The 15,248-nt window shown below is 35.9% G+C and overlaps 1 protein-coding gene across 3 annotated transcripts in view; it reads left to right on the plus strand.

Moving 5' to 3' along the window:
* Positions 1–15,010, plus strand: part of GNAI1 (G protein subunit alpha i1) — a 32,108-nt gene extending 17,098 nt beyond the window's left edge. The window contains exons 2-9 of one of the 3 annotated variants that reach the window (XM_042018460.1): positions 2,115–2,157; positions 2,235–2,376; positions 6,815–6,972; positions 8,466–8,594; positions 11,600–11,729; positions 12,936–13,089; positions 13,968–14,182; positions 14,284–15,010. In XM_042018460.1, the coding sequence (XP_041874394.1) occupies positions 2,115–2,157; positions 2,235–2,376; positions 6,815–6,972; positions 8,466–8,594; positions 11,600–11,729; positions 12,936–13,089; positions 13,968–14,158 (947 nt within the window). In that variant the 3' untranslated portion in view covers positions 14,159–14,182; positions 14,284–15,010. Of the gene's footprint in view, positions 1–2,114; positions 2,158–2,234; positions 2,377–6,814; positions 6,973–8,465; positions 8,595–11,599; positions 11,730–12,935; positions 13,090–13,967 lie in introns of all 3 variants that reach the window. The other 2 variants (XM_042018461.1, XM_042018459.1) reach the window with 2 other exon arrangements.
* Positions 15,011–15,248: the final 238 nt, after the last annotated feature.

Here is a 15,248-nt window from a genome sequence, read left to right on the forward strand (position 1 = left end):
GTTGCTTATTACCTGGGAGATGACATTGACCACACCTGGCTACAACCTCCTTTGAGGTAGTTGTAGAGAGTGTTGAGGTCTCCCCTGAACCTCCTTTTCTCCAGGTTAAAAAACCCTGGCTTCGTCAGCTGCTCCTTATATGAGTTGTGCCCCAGACCCTTAACCATAACCACACTTCCAAAGGTTGTAACAAAAAAAGGTTTAGACAAACACTGTAACAACAAATGACTACCCCTCCTTCTCCCTTCCCTGAGTTTTTACTGCTGAGCATGGCATCGTGGTGTATGGAATATCCCTTTGGTTGACTTTGGCTGTCCTGACAGCGTCCCTTCTCAACATCTTGTCCACACCCAGCCTGCTCACTAGGGGTGGGGACGTGGTGGAAAAGAGAAAATGCCTTGATGCTGCTCATGCATTTTTCAGCAACAAGAGAACTATTGGTTTCTCTTACTAATGAGTGTTACCAACACTGGTTTAGCTACAAATCTAAAGTACAGCACCATAAGGACTGCTGTGAAGAGAGTTAACTGTTCCAGACAGACACAGTGCAGCAGCCTGGAATGTGGTTGACCTTCATCAGCACAAGGGCCCACTGCTGACTCTTGAGTTTGTTGAACCTCACAATTTTCCTAACCCATTAGTCCCAAATCTGAAGTGTTGGATGTGTTATTCTGTGCCACTTGCAGGACTTCACAATTGTCTCTGTTCACTGTCATGAGATTCCTCAGCTCAGTCCTCTAGCATGTTGAGGACTTTTGAATAGCACCTCTGTTCTCTAACACTGTAACTACTTCCTGGCCTTCTGGGCTGATACCAGCTGCAAACTGATGTTAATGCCTTTTGCCTTCGCTTTCAGGTCATTGGTGAAGATGCTAAACTGTATTAGCCCAGAATCGTCTCCTGGAGACTGTCTAAATGCATTTCAGTTAGATTTTTGAGCCACTGACACAAGCCTTTAAGTGTGGCTGTCTGGGCAGATTTTCAGACACCCCAAAGTTGGTACTTACCTAGCTTGGTACAAGAGATGCTGTGGGAGGTGGCATCAGAAGCCTTTTTAGATTCAAAGTAAATTACATCTTTTAGTGTCCTTCACCCCCAAACCCACCTGTTTCCTCATGAAAACTTACTAAGTGCATGTTGGCAATTCTCAGTAACCTTACTTTGTCCAAGATGAGGTTGACTGTCATGCTTCAGGTTCTTGCCCTTTTTTGGCGATGAATAAGTACAGCCTTTATCAGTGCTATTTTGTGGTCAGAGTTTTCTTTGGTTATATTGGAATTGGACAATGGGTGATCTCTTTGCATTAGAAATACCTGTAGACTGTATGAAGATTATGCTCACTTGTGCAGAGCTGTACTGAGAAAGGGGATCTTTGAGAAGGAGAATTCAGCACAAGTCGAGGCAAACTGGGAGCGTGCTATCTAAAGGGATTAGACTGCAGCTCTAAGAGTTCCATGTATTTTTTACAGAAAGAAGCAGACTAAAGATAGATTGTTGAGGTAGCAAAAACTGCATCTTTTTCCCTATCTGTTGACAGAGATACTGTTTTTCTGACATAGCTTTTGTTTTGTTTTGTTTTTGTTAAACACTAAAAATTATAGCAGGTTGACTGGCAAACCTCATGCCATCTGTTTTAACAAAAAGTAAGCTGACTTGGTTTATTCGTGCAAGGGTCAAAAGAGGGTTACAAGGACTAAAGCCTTGAAGAGTTTAAGGCGTTCATTTGCAACATGGGAGACCATTAATACAGTGTGAAGAATGGATTTTGGTTAGGTTTTGATTAAAAAGGCAGTTGGAAGAATTAAGCTTCAGATCCCTTTGAAGTTGAGCAATTTATCATCTGTTCGCATTAGAAACACGAGCAGACTGTGTGAAGATTATGCTCACTTCTGGTAAAAGAAGAGACTTTTTAGAACTGAGATTTGTTCTTAAAATGGCTTGATTTTGAAATTTTCTGCTGAAGATGCATTTCTATATTAAAAATCAGTTTGTAATGTGTTCTTTTACCTATTGAAGGTACTTATATTGGTTAGATACATGAAGTGTAGAATCAAAATGTATTTTCAAAGAATAGTAAAAGTCTAATGTTGAATTTTCACGCATTTATTTTTCAGGAGCTGGTGAATCGGGGAAAAGCACAATTGTCAAGCAAATGAAGTAAGTGTGGCAAAATACTGTGATAGAGAAATATTTTTTAATTTTATTAGAGAATTTATTTTTTTTTTCTTCCATAGGATTATCCATGAAGCTGGTTATTCAGAAGAAGAATGTAAACAGTACAAAGCTGTTGTCTACAGTAACACCATTCAGTCCATTATTGCTATCATTAGAGCAATGGGGAGGTTGAAGATAGATTTTGGTGATCCAATCAGGGCTGTGAGTATTGAAGTACATACACAGACATACAGCTGACATATCCATACTATTTCCTTCAGAAATCTTTGTAAGATACAGTGAAAACTAAATGCTTTTGGTCTTTACATGGCAAGGTGACCTGTGGAGAAATCAGCCCTGGGTTGATTCACAACAACTATTTGGTTTAGATAGTATTTTCCAAATCCTGTCTAAATTTGGAGAACTAAACATCTGGGTCTTACGGAGTCCACAGTCATGTCTCTATTTGTATAGACTTGTGGGTTATTAGGTAGGTCATTTAAGTTAGACATCTTCACATTCCTTAAAAAATACTTTTAAAAAAAACAGCTTAAATAGGGAGGCATCTAGCTACTTCTGCACTGTACTGTCTGCACTTCTCTATTAGGTCATAGACACAGCAGTGCCTGAAACGTTGCCAGCATCTGAGCTCGATCCTGTTTCATACTGATTTCCAGTGTTGAGGACTTCTATTTTGCTCAAAGAGACATGGGCATGGACCTACTGCTGGGATTCCATTTTTTCATTATACCAATTTTGGGATTTTTCCCAAGAAATGAGACCTTTTCCTAAGCTTTTCTGCGCCTTTTCCATCTTATTTCATCTAATGTCCCACATGCAAAGCTCTGATGAGTTTATTTGCCATTCCACCTATTGGTATCTCCAGTCCTAACCCTATGCTCTTACCTGTGGTGACCCTGGTTATGTCCATGTGTGGTCAGGCAGGGAGATGCTTGGTCTATCTCCGTAAAATGCTCGGTTTACATGGTTTTACTTGTTGTCTTGTTACAAGAGTCTATACAGTCTGTGCTGCAGTGCTGAAATTGATGCCCAAACTTGTTAGTCTGAATAGCAGTTAAACTTGATTCAGGTTGTATGCTTTTATCTCCTCCCCTTAGAAGTCAGTGTCACAATGTGGAATGCTTGCCAGTACCAGTTTTGAAGCTGGAACTTGCCACATTGTGGCTGTCTCTCAGGAGAGATGGAGGAAGGGTTTTGCTCTTCGGGTATTGAAATAAGAGGCATATTTTGTCATAAATTCTTTCTATCACTTTAAGGTGGAATTACAGTTTGGGAGGAGAGGAGGGTCTTTAAAAATAAGAAACAGTATGTGGATTCTTCATTCTTGACAGTCTTGTATTCAAGATTTTATTAGTTGCTTGAAAAGCAATTAGTAAATGTTAGAGAGTATTCATTCAGTAACCTTGTGAAATGCAGTATGTATGGTTGCCATAAGGAAGACATTTGTAAGATTATGTATAGTGAGTCATAAAGTTGTATCTGAAGTCGAAATCTGACTGACAGCCAATTACAGCCATTATTTTATGTACATATGTTAGTTCTACCTGATGTCTCTTCAGCTGTAAGCATAACTAGTAAAAGCTTCAATTTCATTGGTTATTCATCTCTATGTTTGCTCTCATGTTTGCTGTAGTCTGCCCTTACGACCAAAGTTTTCCAGAGCACTGACAGTATTTCACTGCTTGTTAGTTCAGTGTTTGTGCAGTCCTCTCTGGAGTCTGGCAGTTAATGTTGGAAAGAGGCAGATGGTAGACTTATGTTACTAAATGCATAGTAAAAGAAAATGGAGGAGGAGTAAATTTAGGTGCTAGCAGATAAAATGACTAACAAGATGATTTTGAGGGCTATCTTATATATTATGTCAGTTTTAAGTCATCTGAGTTTCTCAACTTCAGAGAGCTATAAAAATGATGAGGCAAACGTCTGTCGGGAATGATCTTAAAATTGTTGTCCATCCCTTTGTACTTAGTCACATCTTGGAGGTCCAAATTATTTTTTTTTCCAGAGCAACATTGCTATGGAACATTAGCACTGGTTGTTAGTACTAGTATGTTTATATGTCAATTATTTTCAATTTTATCCTATTTTGTTTTAACGTTATTGCCTTTTGGTGGGAAAAAGAAGCTCAAAATTGTATCTGCTGGTGTAAACTGTTATATTCAGATTATTTTCCTTAAATTTCTGAGGTTATTTTCTGAGGGTTTTACTCTAAATGGGGTAAGGTTTCTTTTAAAACCATATACTTTTATTTCTGTCATAAGACTAATGGTAGAGCAGTGAGTTGAATGTTCTCTTTTTTCAAGTTATTGAATCAAGGGAGCACAGATAACACCAGCAGCTTCAGTAATGGTCAGTTGTAAGTATGGTGTATGTTCCTCTGTGCTTCCGGACAGTTTAAGTAGAAACTGTGTTTTGAGAGGCATTTAGTAAATGTGCTTCAAAGGACTATAGACCACTTTCTGAATGTCAGACTAGTACTAGTTAGAGAGATAGTTAAATTAGTTTTTTTACATTACTTCATGTATGCAATCGGATTAAAAAGAGTGACGCCTGTAGAGGAAGCTGCCCCATTTCAGTGTAACTGAAGGAAAGTATCTAGTATTGATTGATAATGAAAATAGGACTTGATCATTGCATACTGCCTCGCTTGTGGTGTCTTTGGTATGCCATCTTTAGCAAAAGGAGAATGGGGTAACAGAGACCATTTTTTATTTTAATGTTTGGCCTTTTAAAAAGCTGAAATCAGTTCTCTTGTTCTACCTTCTCTTTCCCCGCCCCCCTGTTTGAGAGCATATAGAGATACATAAAAGTCAGACCATCTTAGGTATGAAATGTCATCATCTTTTGTGACAAAACTGTCAGTTTCTAACCTGTTTTCATCATCTGTCTTAATATATTGTCTCTTCTTAAAGATTTGCTGCATTTGAGTTGTAGTTGCATTTGCATCCACGAGCAATATTCAAGACCAGAATTGTCATTCAGGTTTTTTTTTATGCAGGCATAGTGTTCAAGTTAAAGTCCCTGAGATCTGACTTTCCAGCCCTTTGATCTTTACAGCTCTGGGTTTTGTATGTAATTATTAGAGCAATCCATTAAATTTAGATTATTTGTCCACAATTTGTCCGGTCTATGTATAGTATTTTTGTTTGACGAATGTTCTTTTAGATTCCTACCTACTCTAGCTTTCAAAAGACACTTTCAATTATACATCAGATACCTGTTCTTCATATGTGTACCTACAAATGTATATATATATGTGTTTAAATCTCTTCAAGTTTGTGTTGGTTTGACTGGACTGCAAGTCTTTTATTTTCAACCTCTGAAATTTAGTATCACCCAATCCATCTGTAAACAATTCCCCTGTTAGGTCACACAATCTTTGATTATTTAGGTCTACAGTGGACAGTATCTTTAGAACAATCACTGCTTTCTGTGCTTATCCTGAAAATGTTTTTTTTTTTTCCACAGCTTAGTGTTTGAACAGCAAAGTGACAGATTTTTCTACAGATTTGCATCTGTGTCTTCACTTACTGTAATAACCTTATATGTTGCCTTTTTAAATCCTCCTCTTTCTTGAAATACTTCCAGTTCCCAGCTGTTGTGTCTAAGTCTCTTTTCTCCTTCCTCCTTTCCAGATGCATTGTTCTCTTTCTTTTAATTACTGGACAAACTGTACATGCTGTGGGTAGTAGTTCCAAGATGATTTTTCTGGCTGACGTACCTTGGCATTGGATCATGTTCTGCCAATAACCAAGGTCAAGCAGCTACCCACAGGAGAGTACTAATGTGGACCTTCCCTGTACCCATCTGCTGTCTTTCCTCCAGTGCCTTACAGGTCTAAATGTAATAGAAGTACTTTAAAAAATAAAATACTAAGTTTCTTTGCTCAGTCAAAATTGCATGTCACTGGTCAACTGGTCAAATGCTATTAAAAGGGGAATGGTGGATTTACATCTTGTACTCCATTAGCCTCACTGTCAAAGCCAGTTATTATGTATAGTTTTAAAATCCAGCATTTGCTGTTAAAAATCTTGATGTTTGCTTGATACTCCGTTAGCAGGAAAGCCTGGTCTCTGTAGAATAATTAAGGCAATGGATATTTGTAGCTGATTTATCTGGAAAGGTTTTTAGAAGTGTTTTTCTAATTCCTGATACATGATTTGGGAAGAAGGGATTATTTCTCACTTTTGAAGTTGTGTAATTAATTAAAATTAAGTAATTAATGTGTTTTCTTAAGTTATTCAATATACATCTGCACTTCTGAAGAGTCTAGTCTGTATTGTAACCATTTTATCCAGTATGTGGTATTTTATGAGCAAATATGGTTAACTTTAGGTTTGAACACAAAATATGTTACTACTCCTGTTTACAAAAACTTAGCTCAAGTTATAAACAGACGAGGAGAAGCTTTATCAGCTAATGAGAAATTTGATTTTGTAGTCTTTGTTGTTGAAAAATGTGGGAATTAATATCCAATGCAGAATACTGAAATTAATTGTTTTCATTCACATTTTTTTGTTTGGTTACATTCACATTTACCAAGTTCAGGAATGCATTTGCTGAATATAGTTCTTAGGTGATAATACTTCTGTTGTGGTTCTCAATATTTCTCTCTTCACCTTGTGTTTACACCCTGAAGGATGATGCTCGTCAGCTCTTTGTGTTGGCTGGAGCAGCAGAAGAAGGATTTATGACTTCAGAGCTTGCTGGAGTTATCAAGAGACTGTGGAAAGACAGCGGGGTTCAAGCCTGTTTCAACAGATCTCGAGAATACCAGCTCAATGACTCTGCTGCCTAGTAAGTACAGTCTGACAGACAAGATTCCCTTTGCCTTCTAACTAGTAGCTAAAGCAGTATGAGGTGTCATCTTTTGACAAATTCTGCTCCTATGTAGATGGAAACCACAGAAGTATCTGAACAAAGATAGTGTATACTTGGGTCAAAATGCTGCAGCAAAGCTTTGAGGTTGGAAAGGAAGAGGTGTAGTGTAATTAGGAACTTGTCATGCTCTGACCAGGTGTTTCACTCCCTTATAGAAGACAAAAATTGCTCTAAGGTGCTTTAATAGCATTTCTCTTACAAAATCATGACTTAAGTACCTTTTCAGTATCTGAACGTGTCCAAAAAATGTGATGACATGATCTGTATTACCAAGGATACTCTTTCATGTTCGTAATAGTCCTATTTCAACATTGCTACGTTTTTATTTTTAATTAATGGTCTCTACTGTAAATGTGTTGAGCCAAGAAACAATTAGAATGTATCTTTTATGCTAGGGCACTTCAGTAAGAAAATATTAAGGAACTAGGAATGCAAAAATAAGATGGTGTGGTAGCAAGTAATGGTAAGTCAGTAAAGGAAGAGAGTCTACTGAGGGAAATACAAGATGGCAAAGCATGGCAATAGCAGTGACACTGCCTTATAGTGCAATTTTTTAAAGCTTTATGATTCTGAAGTATTTTGTAGTGCTTGAAGTTTTTTCTCACTTGTGTAAACTTTCTTCCATATGGAGCACTTCATTTGGAGATTCACATAGTCTCCTGTGGTAACCTCCTGTGTTTTGTTTTGTTGTTTTAGAAACCTCTAACTCAAGTTTCATAAGAAAACTGTTCTTCTAGCCATATAAACGTATCTGTAAAATTGTTAACTTCTTGTTACGCAGAAAATAGAACACAATGCGTTCCCTGTTTACTATGGGAAAAGTATGAGTAAGCTGTATGGTTTTTAGAAACACTGGACTTGGCCTACGTTGCAAGAATTTTGGCAATGAAAGCATGCTAATTGTAAAAGAGATGTGCAATTAGAAATTCTCGATAGAAACTTAATTGTTATGTATTAGGCATTTTTTTAGACACATTAATTCTGGGCAAAACACTGAGTTATTCTTTTCATATCTGTTAGCAAATAGAGTGGTTTTGGGCTTTGTTTATGGTTCAATGTAATCTGCAGTTCAGTAGGTTACGAAGATGAAGATGTTCTAATTAGTGCAAATAACACTGATGTATATGGAACCATGTTTGCATTTTGGAATTGCAAAGGAAAAATTCTTTGCAGTGGAATAAATTGCCTAAGTTTTCTTTCATCTAGGATGAAATTTCGTTGTGTGTCTAAAGCTTATTTTGAAAAAACTTGGAAATTTGGAATACTGTGTCTTTTGTGTCTCAGAGAAAACTAATTTATAAAATTCAAGCACAATGTAATGAATGGACCTAGAACTTCTGTAATTTTTTTGTAATTATTTTGTTGCTGTTTTATGAATAACTGAAAGCAGTGTTTATTTTTACCTTTAGTTACTTGAATGACTTGGACAGGATAGCACAAACCAGCTACATTCCAACTCAACAGGACGTTCTCAGGACTAGAGTGAAAACTACAGGAATAGTGGAAACTCACTTTACTTTCAAAGATCTTCACTTTAAGTATGTAAATCATGCTGCATGGTTATCTATCCATCAAAGTTCCTGTAAAATTATAGAATAAGGCACTCAATGGTGTAATTTAACAAATTTGTCTAATCACAAGTTTATTTCCCCTGCCCCCATTTTTTATGGGGAAAAAAAAAAGGCGTGTGAGAGTTGTTGGAACTCTGATAAATGTTTTGGTTTTATTGAAAATGTTTTCTAAGGATACTTTTGATATAAATTAAATCTCAAAACGAAATATTGCATTTTTTGCCATGTTAAATAGCTGTTCTATTGGATTCTTGTTTTAAATTCCATTGGAGAACTGGAGGCTTATAAGAGTTTGCTGGTGTTGTATGAAAGAGTAAATCCATTTTCCTGAAGAGCTGAATTCAAATATGTGCTGTACTTTAAGGTAGTAGTTTAGAGATGAAAAACTTATGTTTTGTGTGGTGTGGGATTTATAAAGTGATGTTAATATTCTGAGCATTTTATGTCTAAAGACATAGAATCATAGAATGGTTTGGGTTGGAAGGGACCTTAAAGAACATCTAGTTCTAACCCCTCTACAGTGGACAGGAATGCCTTCCACTAGACCAGTTTGCTCAAGGTCCCATCCAACCTGGCCCTGAACACTACCAGGGGTGGGACATCCATAACTTCCCTGGGCAGCCTGTTCCAGTGCCTCACCACCCTCACAGTAAAGGATTTCTTCCTAATACCTAATCTAAACCTATGCTCTTTCTCTTTGAAGTCATTCCCCCTTGTCCTCTCACAACGTGCTCTTGTAAAACATTTGCCCTGACTCATGTGCAGCATTCAAGGTGAAAACACAAGATAGTGTTAGCCATCATAGTATAGTACACTGCTTCCTACTGATGAGGAAGAATGTGAAGAAAACTCAGTAAAACACACATTAAATATGCAGAAATTGTTGTCAGCATGTCTATATTATAAATTTGCTTAGTATCTTCATGGAAAATACTTTTTCTCATGGAAATGCACAGCAAATACTGAAATATGGATACTTCAGGACCATCAGTACTGTGGAAATCTGTTTTGTTTCCTTGTTTTAGGGTTTAAGAAAACAAAAATTGTATTAATCCACAAAAGAATAGCTGATAAATGGTAATGAATCTCTTGCAAACATAAGGAGAGTAGTCCTTAGCCAAGTCTCAAGAGAGGACTTCAGTATTCTCAGGACCTCTCTATCTTCTCACTTTCTAATGTTTCTTGTTCCCTATTATAGATGGGTCCGGTCTGTACAGATTATTGGGACTGTTACAAGGACCATATGGTTACACTTCTGTAAAATGTGTCTCTGAGCCAGGCCTGTGGAATCATTTAGCTGTAATGTTGTACATTCAAACACCTGTACCTGTGCCTTAGGCAATAGGCTTAATGAGTTATTGGGAGGGCTTGAAGTACACTCTTACATAACCTTGAAAAGAGCTTTTAAGATGAAGCAAAGGCATGAAAGGCTCGATTATACCAAGACAAGGGTACAGAAGTATGACTAGCTGCACAGGATCATTTTTTTTCATGATCTTTTCTTTCCTGTTCTGCTGTGTGTGTTTAGATTCTTTCAGATTGAGCCTCAATTCAGTCTTCTCTATAAAGCACTTAGCATAGCTTTGATTATTGGTTCAAACCAAAATGCAAATACCAAGTCATCTTCATCCTGTTTCTTTAGACTAGTCCAAAAGCTGAGTCTGATTATTTACTACTTTTGTGTTCAAATAATACTTTTTTTGTACAAGTGTTAATTCTTATGGAAATTCAGGTCTCAGTATAAAGTTATAAAGCATAGCATTAAAATTGACAGGAGTAATTACTAAAATTTAAGGGATTCATTATTAAGGTATACAAGTATAAACATATCTTCTATGGGTACAGCCATTGCTGATAGTTGGAGAACTAAGTAGGAGTAGTAGGTGGCTGGCTTACATTTGTATAGGGTGATATCCAAAGACTTCCCTTCAAATATATTTCTGAAGGTAAGGAGCAGGAATATCTTTCCTTTTTTTCATCAGAAATAATCTTTCAAGTGTTTTTAACATGGCATTATCTCAGTGTAGAATATTAAAAGGACAGTGAGCATTGTCACTTGGCAGTTGTTCACCCAAGTAGAAGACCTTGTCAGAGGTTACAGTGTTTCTGACAGTTTTCCATGAGTAAGCAAAGGCTCTTTCTTTTTTTTCCAATTTGTTTCCTTCTCTACTTACTTTTACTGTGTTTGTTTTTCAAATTAATATCTACCAACTTGGAACACTAAGATACCTAAAAATACCAACTGTAATTGAATCCCTTCAAGTGCAATTTACAGGGTTTGTGTAGTGCACTAACATTAAGTCGGTGGGATTTTTTACCTGTGCTGCCCTTGAAAGGTTACAGCTCAAGGAAAACAGGAAAGGGGGATAGTAAAAAGTACAAGTCAGCTTCAGTAAGTGTGTCATATGTGAGACCTAATTGCATTTCCAGAAAATGCATTTATTAGAGAGAAAATGATGGTTATTTTTACTATGTTAATGCTTATTTTGTCTTCTAAGATAATCTCTTAAAAAAATAGCCTATTTAAACATGGCCAGTTGAAGACTAGATTTAAGTTGTAATTTGATTTAGAAAAGAGAGGAGCTAAAACTCACCAGGAATGAGAGTCCATGTTGTTGATCAGTATCTTTTATCATTTTAGACTTTTTAGTAAAGCTAACTCTTTATTTTATACAGGTTATAATTAACTTTGTTAATGAAATATAATATTGTAAATAATTAATTTTGTTTATCTTTCACATCATACATTCTCGTGTTCTCTAAAATGTATAAGAAGACTTTTAAGGCTTTATTAAAATTGAGGTTTATACTGAGAAAAATAGTAATTAATACAGGGATACAGGGATTTTTGCTTTCTTTTTAAGATGTTGTTCTCAGACTTACACAGCTGATAATTCCAGATTTTACTGGTTAATGTTCAGAAAGCTAGAAATTCCAAAGTTCATTCCCTACTTTGTACTTCTGTTTTGCAGAATGTTTGATGTTGGAGGCCAGAGATCAGAGCGGAAGAAGTGGATTCATTGTTTTGAGGGTGTTACAGCAATTATTTTTTGTGTGGCACTAAGTGATTATGACTTGGTCTTGGCTGAAGACGAGGAAATGGCAAGTACCCTAATGTTGAAGAAGGGAATAGTTGTTGGATAGAAGCTAAGCTTGGAAGGAGAGCTATAAATGGGTCTTTTGAAGTATTACTGCTTTATAAGATGTATGGGGTTTGTGCTTTCTCAGTGAAATGAGTGAAATCGTGATGCAAGTCATGCTTTTGGGTTCCAGAGTATTTCCTCATATTCTCAGAAGGAATATTAAAAGATAAATATTCTTTTAGCTACACTTCTTATGTTTTATAGGAGCCATAAATTAATGAGGATTCATTGTCAGTAATACACATTTTAGTCTCTTTATGGATGCTAGAAGTACATGGAAAGAAATTTTTTTACTTACCTGTATCTGCTTTACTACATTTTGTTTTCCTTTCCTTCCTCAGTCTTCAGTTTTTGTTTCTTTCTAACTGTGTTTCTCCAGTCTCTTGTCATAGTTTCAGAAATATTTCTCTTCCTTTTCCTTTCCAACACCCTTGGCTCCTTTCTCCTCTTTCAAGAGTTTACTCCTTCTGTGTCACTGTGCCCAGGGGGCATTTTACTGTCTTGAGTCATCTGAAGTGATGCTTACGTCTTATGTGTGAATCATTAACAGACTCTTGTGCTCTTCCTGCAACATTCTATAAAATATAATTTGGGGAGGACAGAGAAATAAGAAAACCTTTCAAGTCAAATGTAGTCAAAGAAGGTCATAGCTAGTATCCTGCTACTTAAATGACTGGAACTTGGCCAAAGTACTTACATGTTGGATAATTTTTCTACAGAGTTAAATATTATGGTAAGAGTTAAAATACCTGCTTACTTGATTTTCTAGTTTTGTAGAACTTTTTTCCTTATTCTGGAATATCAGCTAGGTGCAGAATTTATTTTCAATTTCCAGGAGATCTAATCAGTGTTAAGACAAATTCAGGTAACTCAGCAATTCTTGTAGAATATCTGTACTGCAAAATGTCAAAAAACACTAAAAATTTCTGTAATATTAAAAACTTAAACCTGGAAATGAGAAAAAGTACTTGCTTAAACCCTGCTGGTGGAAGTGATCTTTGTGGTAGTCTTGGCCTCTCTATTTCCCTGCAGTAAAATATGATTTTGTTTGCTAAAAACTAAGATTTGTAACTGGTTCATTTGTAACTAATCAAAAATATGTATCCTGATTTTACTACTGAAGTCTGATAAAATACAAAGTGACTGGGTTTTTTTTCAATTACAGAATCGGATGCATGAGAGCATGAAATTGTTTGACAGTATCTGCAACAATAAATGGTTCACAGACACTTCTATTATTCTGTTCCTGAACAAGAAAGATCTTTTTGAAGAAAAAATCAAAAGAAGTCCTCTCACTATTTGCTACCCTGAGTATGCAGGTATTGGAGGGGTGTGCAGATGTCAAGGGGGTTTTTTGTTAAATACATAATTTTTGATGCACAGATCATGAGGAGCTGTATGACTCTAGGCATCTAAAATATTTATATGACCTAAGGTTTAAGATGGGGAGTTCTTTTTATGGATCACAAATAAAATAGTGCTTAAGTCTTTTTATCCAGATGAAATAATGCTGGTCCACTGATAGCATTTATATGTTACTGCTGCAACTATTGAGGCTCGTTTATTTAGCCCATTTTTATTTCTGATGTTCTCTTACTTTTGTACTTTGATATAAGTAGGAATTCCTGAGATACATGAGAATTTTTTGAACAGGGAGTGTACATACATTTTGACATGTGGCTTATTCAGGATATACATAGCAAAGGAGAATGAATTCATGTAACAGGTCAGCATTTTTATGTGTAATTTTCACTGTAACTTCAGACTACTGCATTGTAGAGAAAATAGCATGTTGGAGGTAAAAAGCTTAGGAAAAATGTGTATGCCAAGTGTCTTTTGAGTGTGGGAAAACCCCAAAACTTTTAAAAACATAAAATTTGAAAGCACATAACTTGAATGAAGGAAACAAAATATCCTTATCTAGCAAAGTGACGGGTCATTAATGACTTGTTCCTCCGGCACTGAAGTAAATGGAAAGACTATTCCTGCACCTGGAACTGAATTGGTTGCTAAGTTTTTATTCTTACAAATGCATCCAAAAGGTTTTTTTAGTGCTATCTTAAAGCAATGGCTGTGGAATTACTCTTCTTCAGGTTTAGGTAAACTGTTTCCAAAGAACCAGTTGCTTCACAGATAAGTGTGCATCTTGTTCTTCCTCTGTTGGAAACCTGCTTACTGAGCAATTTTCTTTTTCTAGGGTCAAACACTTATGAAGAAGCAGCTGCTTACATTCAGTGTCAGTTTGAAGATCTGAACAAGAGAAAAGACACAAAGGAAATCTACACTCACTTCACATGTGCCACAGACACAAAAAATGTGCAGTTTGTTTTTGATGCTGTAACTGATGTCATTATTAAAAATAACCTTAAAGACTGTGGCCTCTTCTGAGAACAGACAAAAGGTTGTTAAATGGTAAATTACATGCCTGAAAACAGGACTTAAACATTTGGAATATACCCATGCTGTGTAAAACCTGCATAGATATACTTAATTCTCTTTTATTTTATTTTTAGGTTTGGAGATTGACTTCGCACAATTCTAATCTGATTCTTTTCAAGGTGAAAGAAGTACAAAATGCATTGTGCTGAATGATAGATCAGTACTGTACTTGCCTGTTTTAACAGCTTTATTTATGTTTGTCTTGTAAATTTAAGTAATTAGTTAACACTGAGATGTCAGTTGATTGTATGTAAACTTACAATTGTAGTAATGTATTTGTATAAACGTTGAACGGAATATTTTAGTAACTTGATGTCCTCTAAAACATTCCTCTAAAATTTCCTTGTTTTATGAAGATACTCTTAGAGGAGACAGACACTTTTTGCCTTTGGATTATTTAAACATCTTGTAAAATTAAATTTTCTTTTCATCTTAAGGGTGCATGCTGCCTTATTCTTTGTTTTTGTTGGTAATACTGTATATGGCATTAGCTTTTTTGATATTTAAACAGCCTCATAGACCTTCTCAGACTTAAAGAAACATAACCAATAAACTTGTTTTTTGCCTTAAGTTTTGAAAAATAATCTTTTTATAAATTTAGGATAAATGCAAAGATTATTTTAAAATTTAAATGAAATCCACAGTTTATGAAATCTAGGCTTACTGTCTTTGCAGTGGAAATGTGGCAGCACTGGGAAATAAATGTTTAAGGGTCAGTTATCACTGAAGCTGATGGAAGTGCAAAAAGGAAGTTGTTAAAACTATTCATATCAATAAAAAAATTTGATGCTGTGGTCTTTACTCAGTGGAGTGAATGGAAAAGTTACCTTTGGGGTTTTTTAAATAGACAGTTAGCAAAGGCTAGACTTCAGAGTAATGTTTTTTCTGCTTACTTAAAACATAAGTTCATGTTCTCCTTTAACTTTTTGCTATTTTCTGGTAATAAAACTAGATGGACAACTTAATAACCATAGAAATATTGGGTTCTCCCACAAAACAAGGCACAGGGACTTCAGAAATTGAAGCAATTTCCTGTTGC

This window comes from Corvus kubaryi, unplaced genomic scaffold (assembly GCF_017639235.1).
Source record: "Corvus kubaryi isolate FWS band 111438036 unplaced genomic scaffold, C.kubaryi_AGA036_p1.0 137, whole genome shotgun sequence".
Taxonomy (NCBI): Eukaryota; Metazoa; Chordata; class Aves; order Passeriformes; family Corvidae; genus Corvus; species Corvus kubaryi.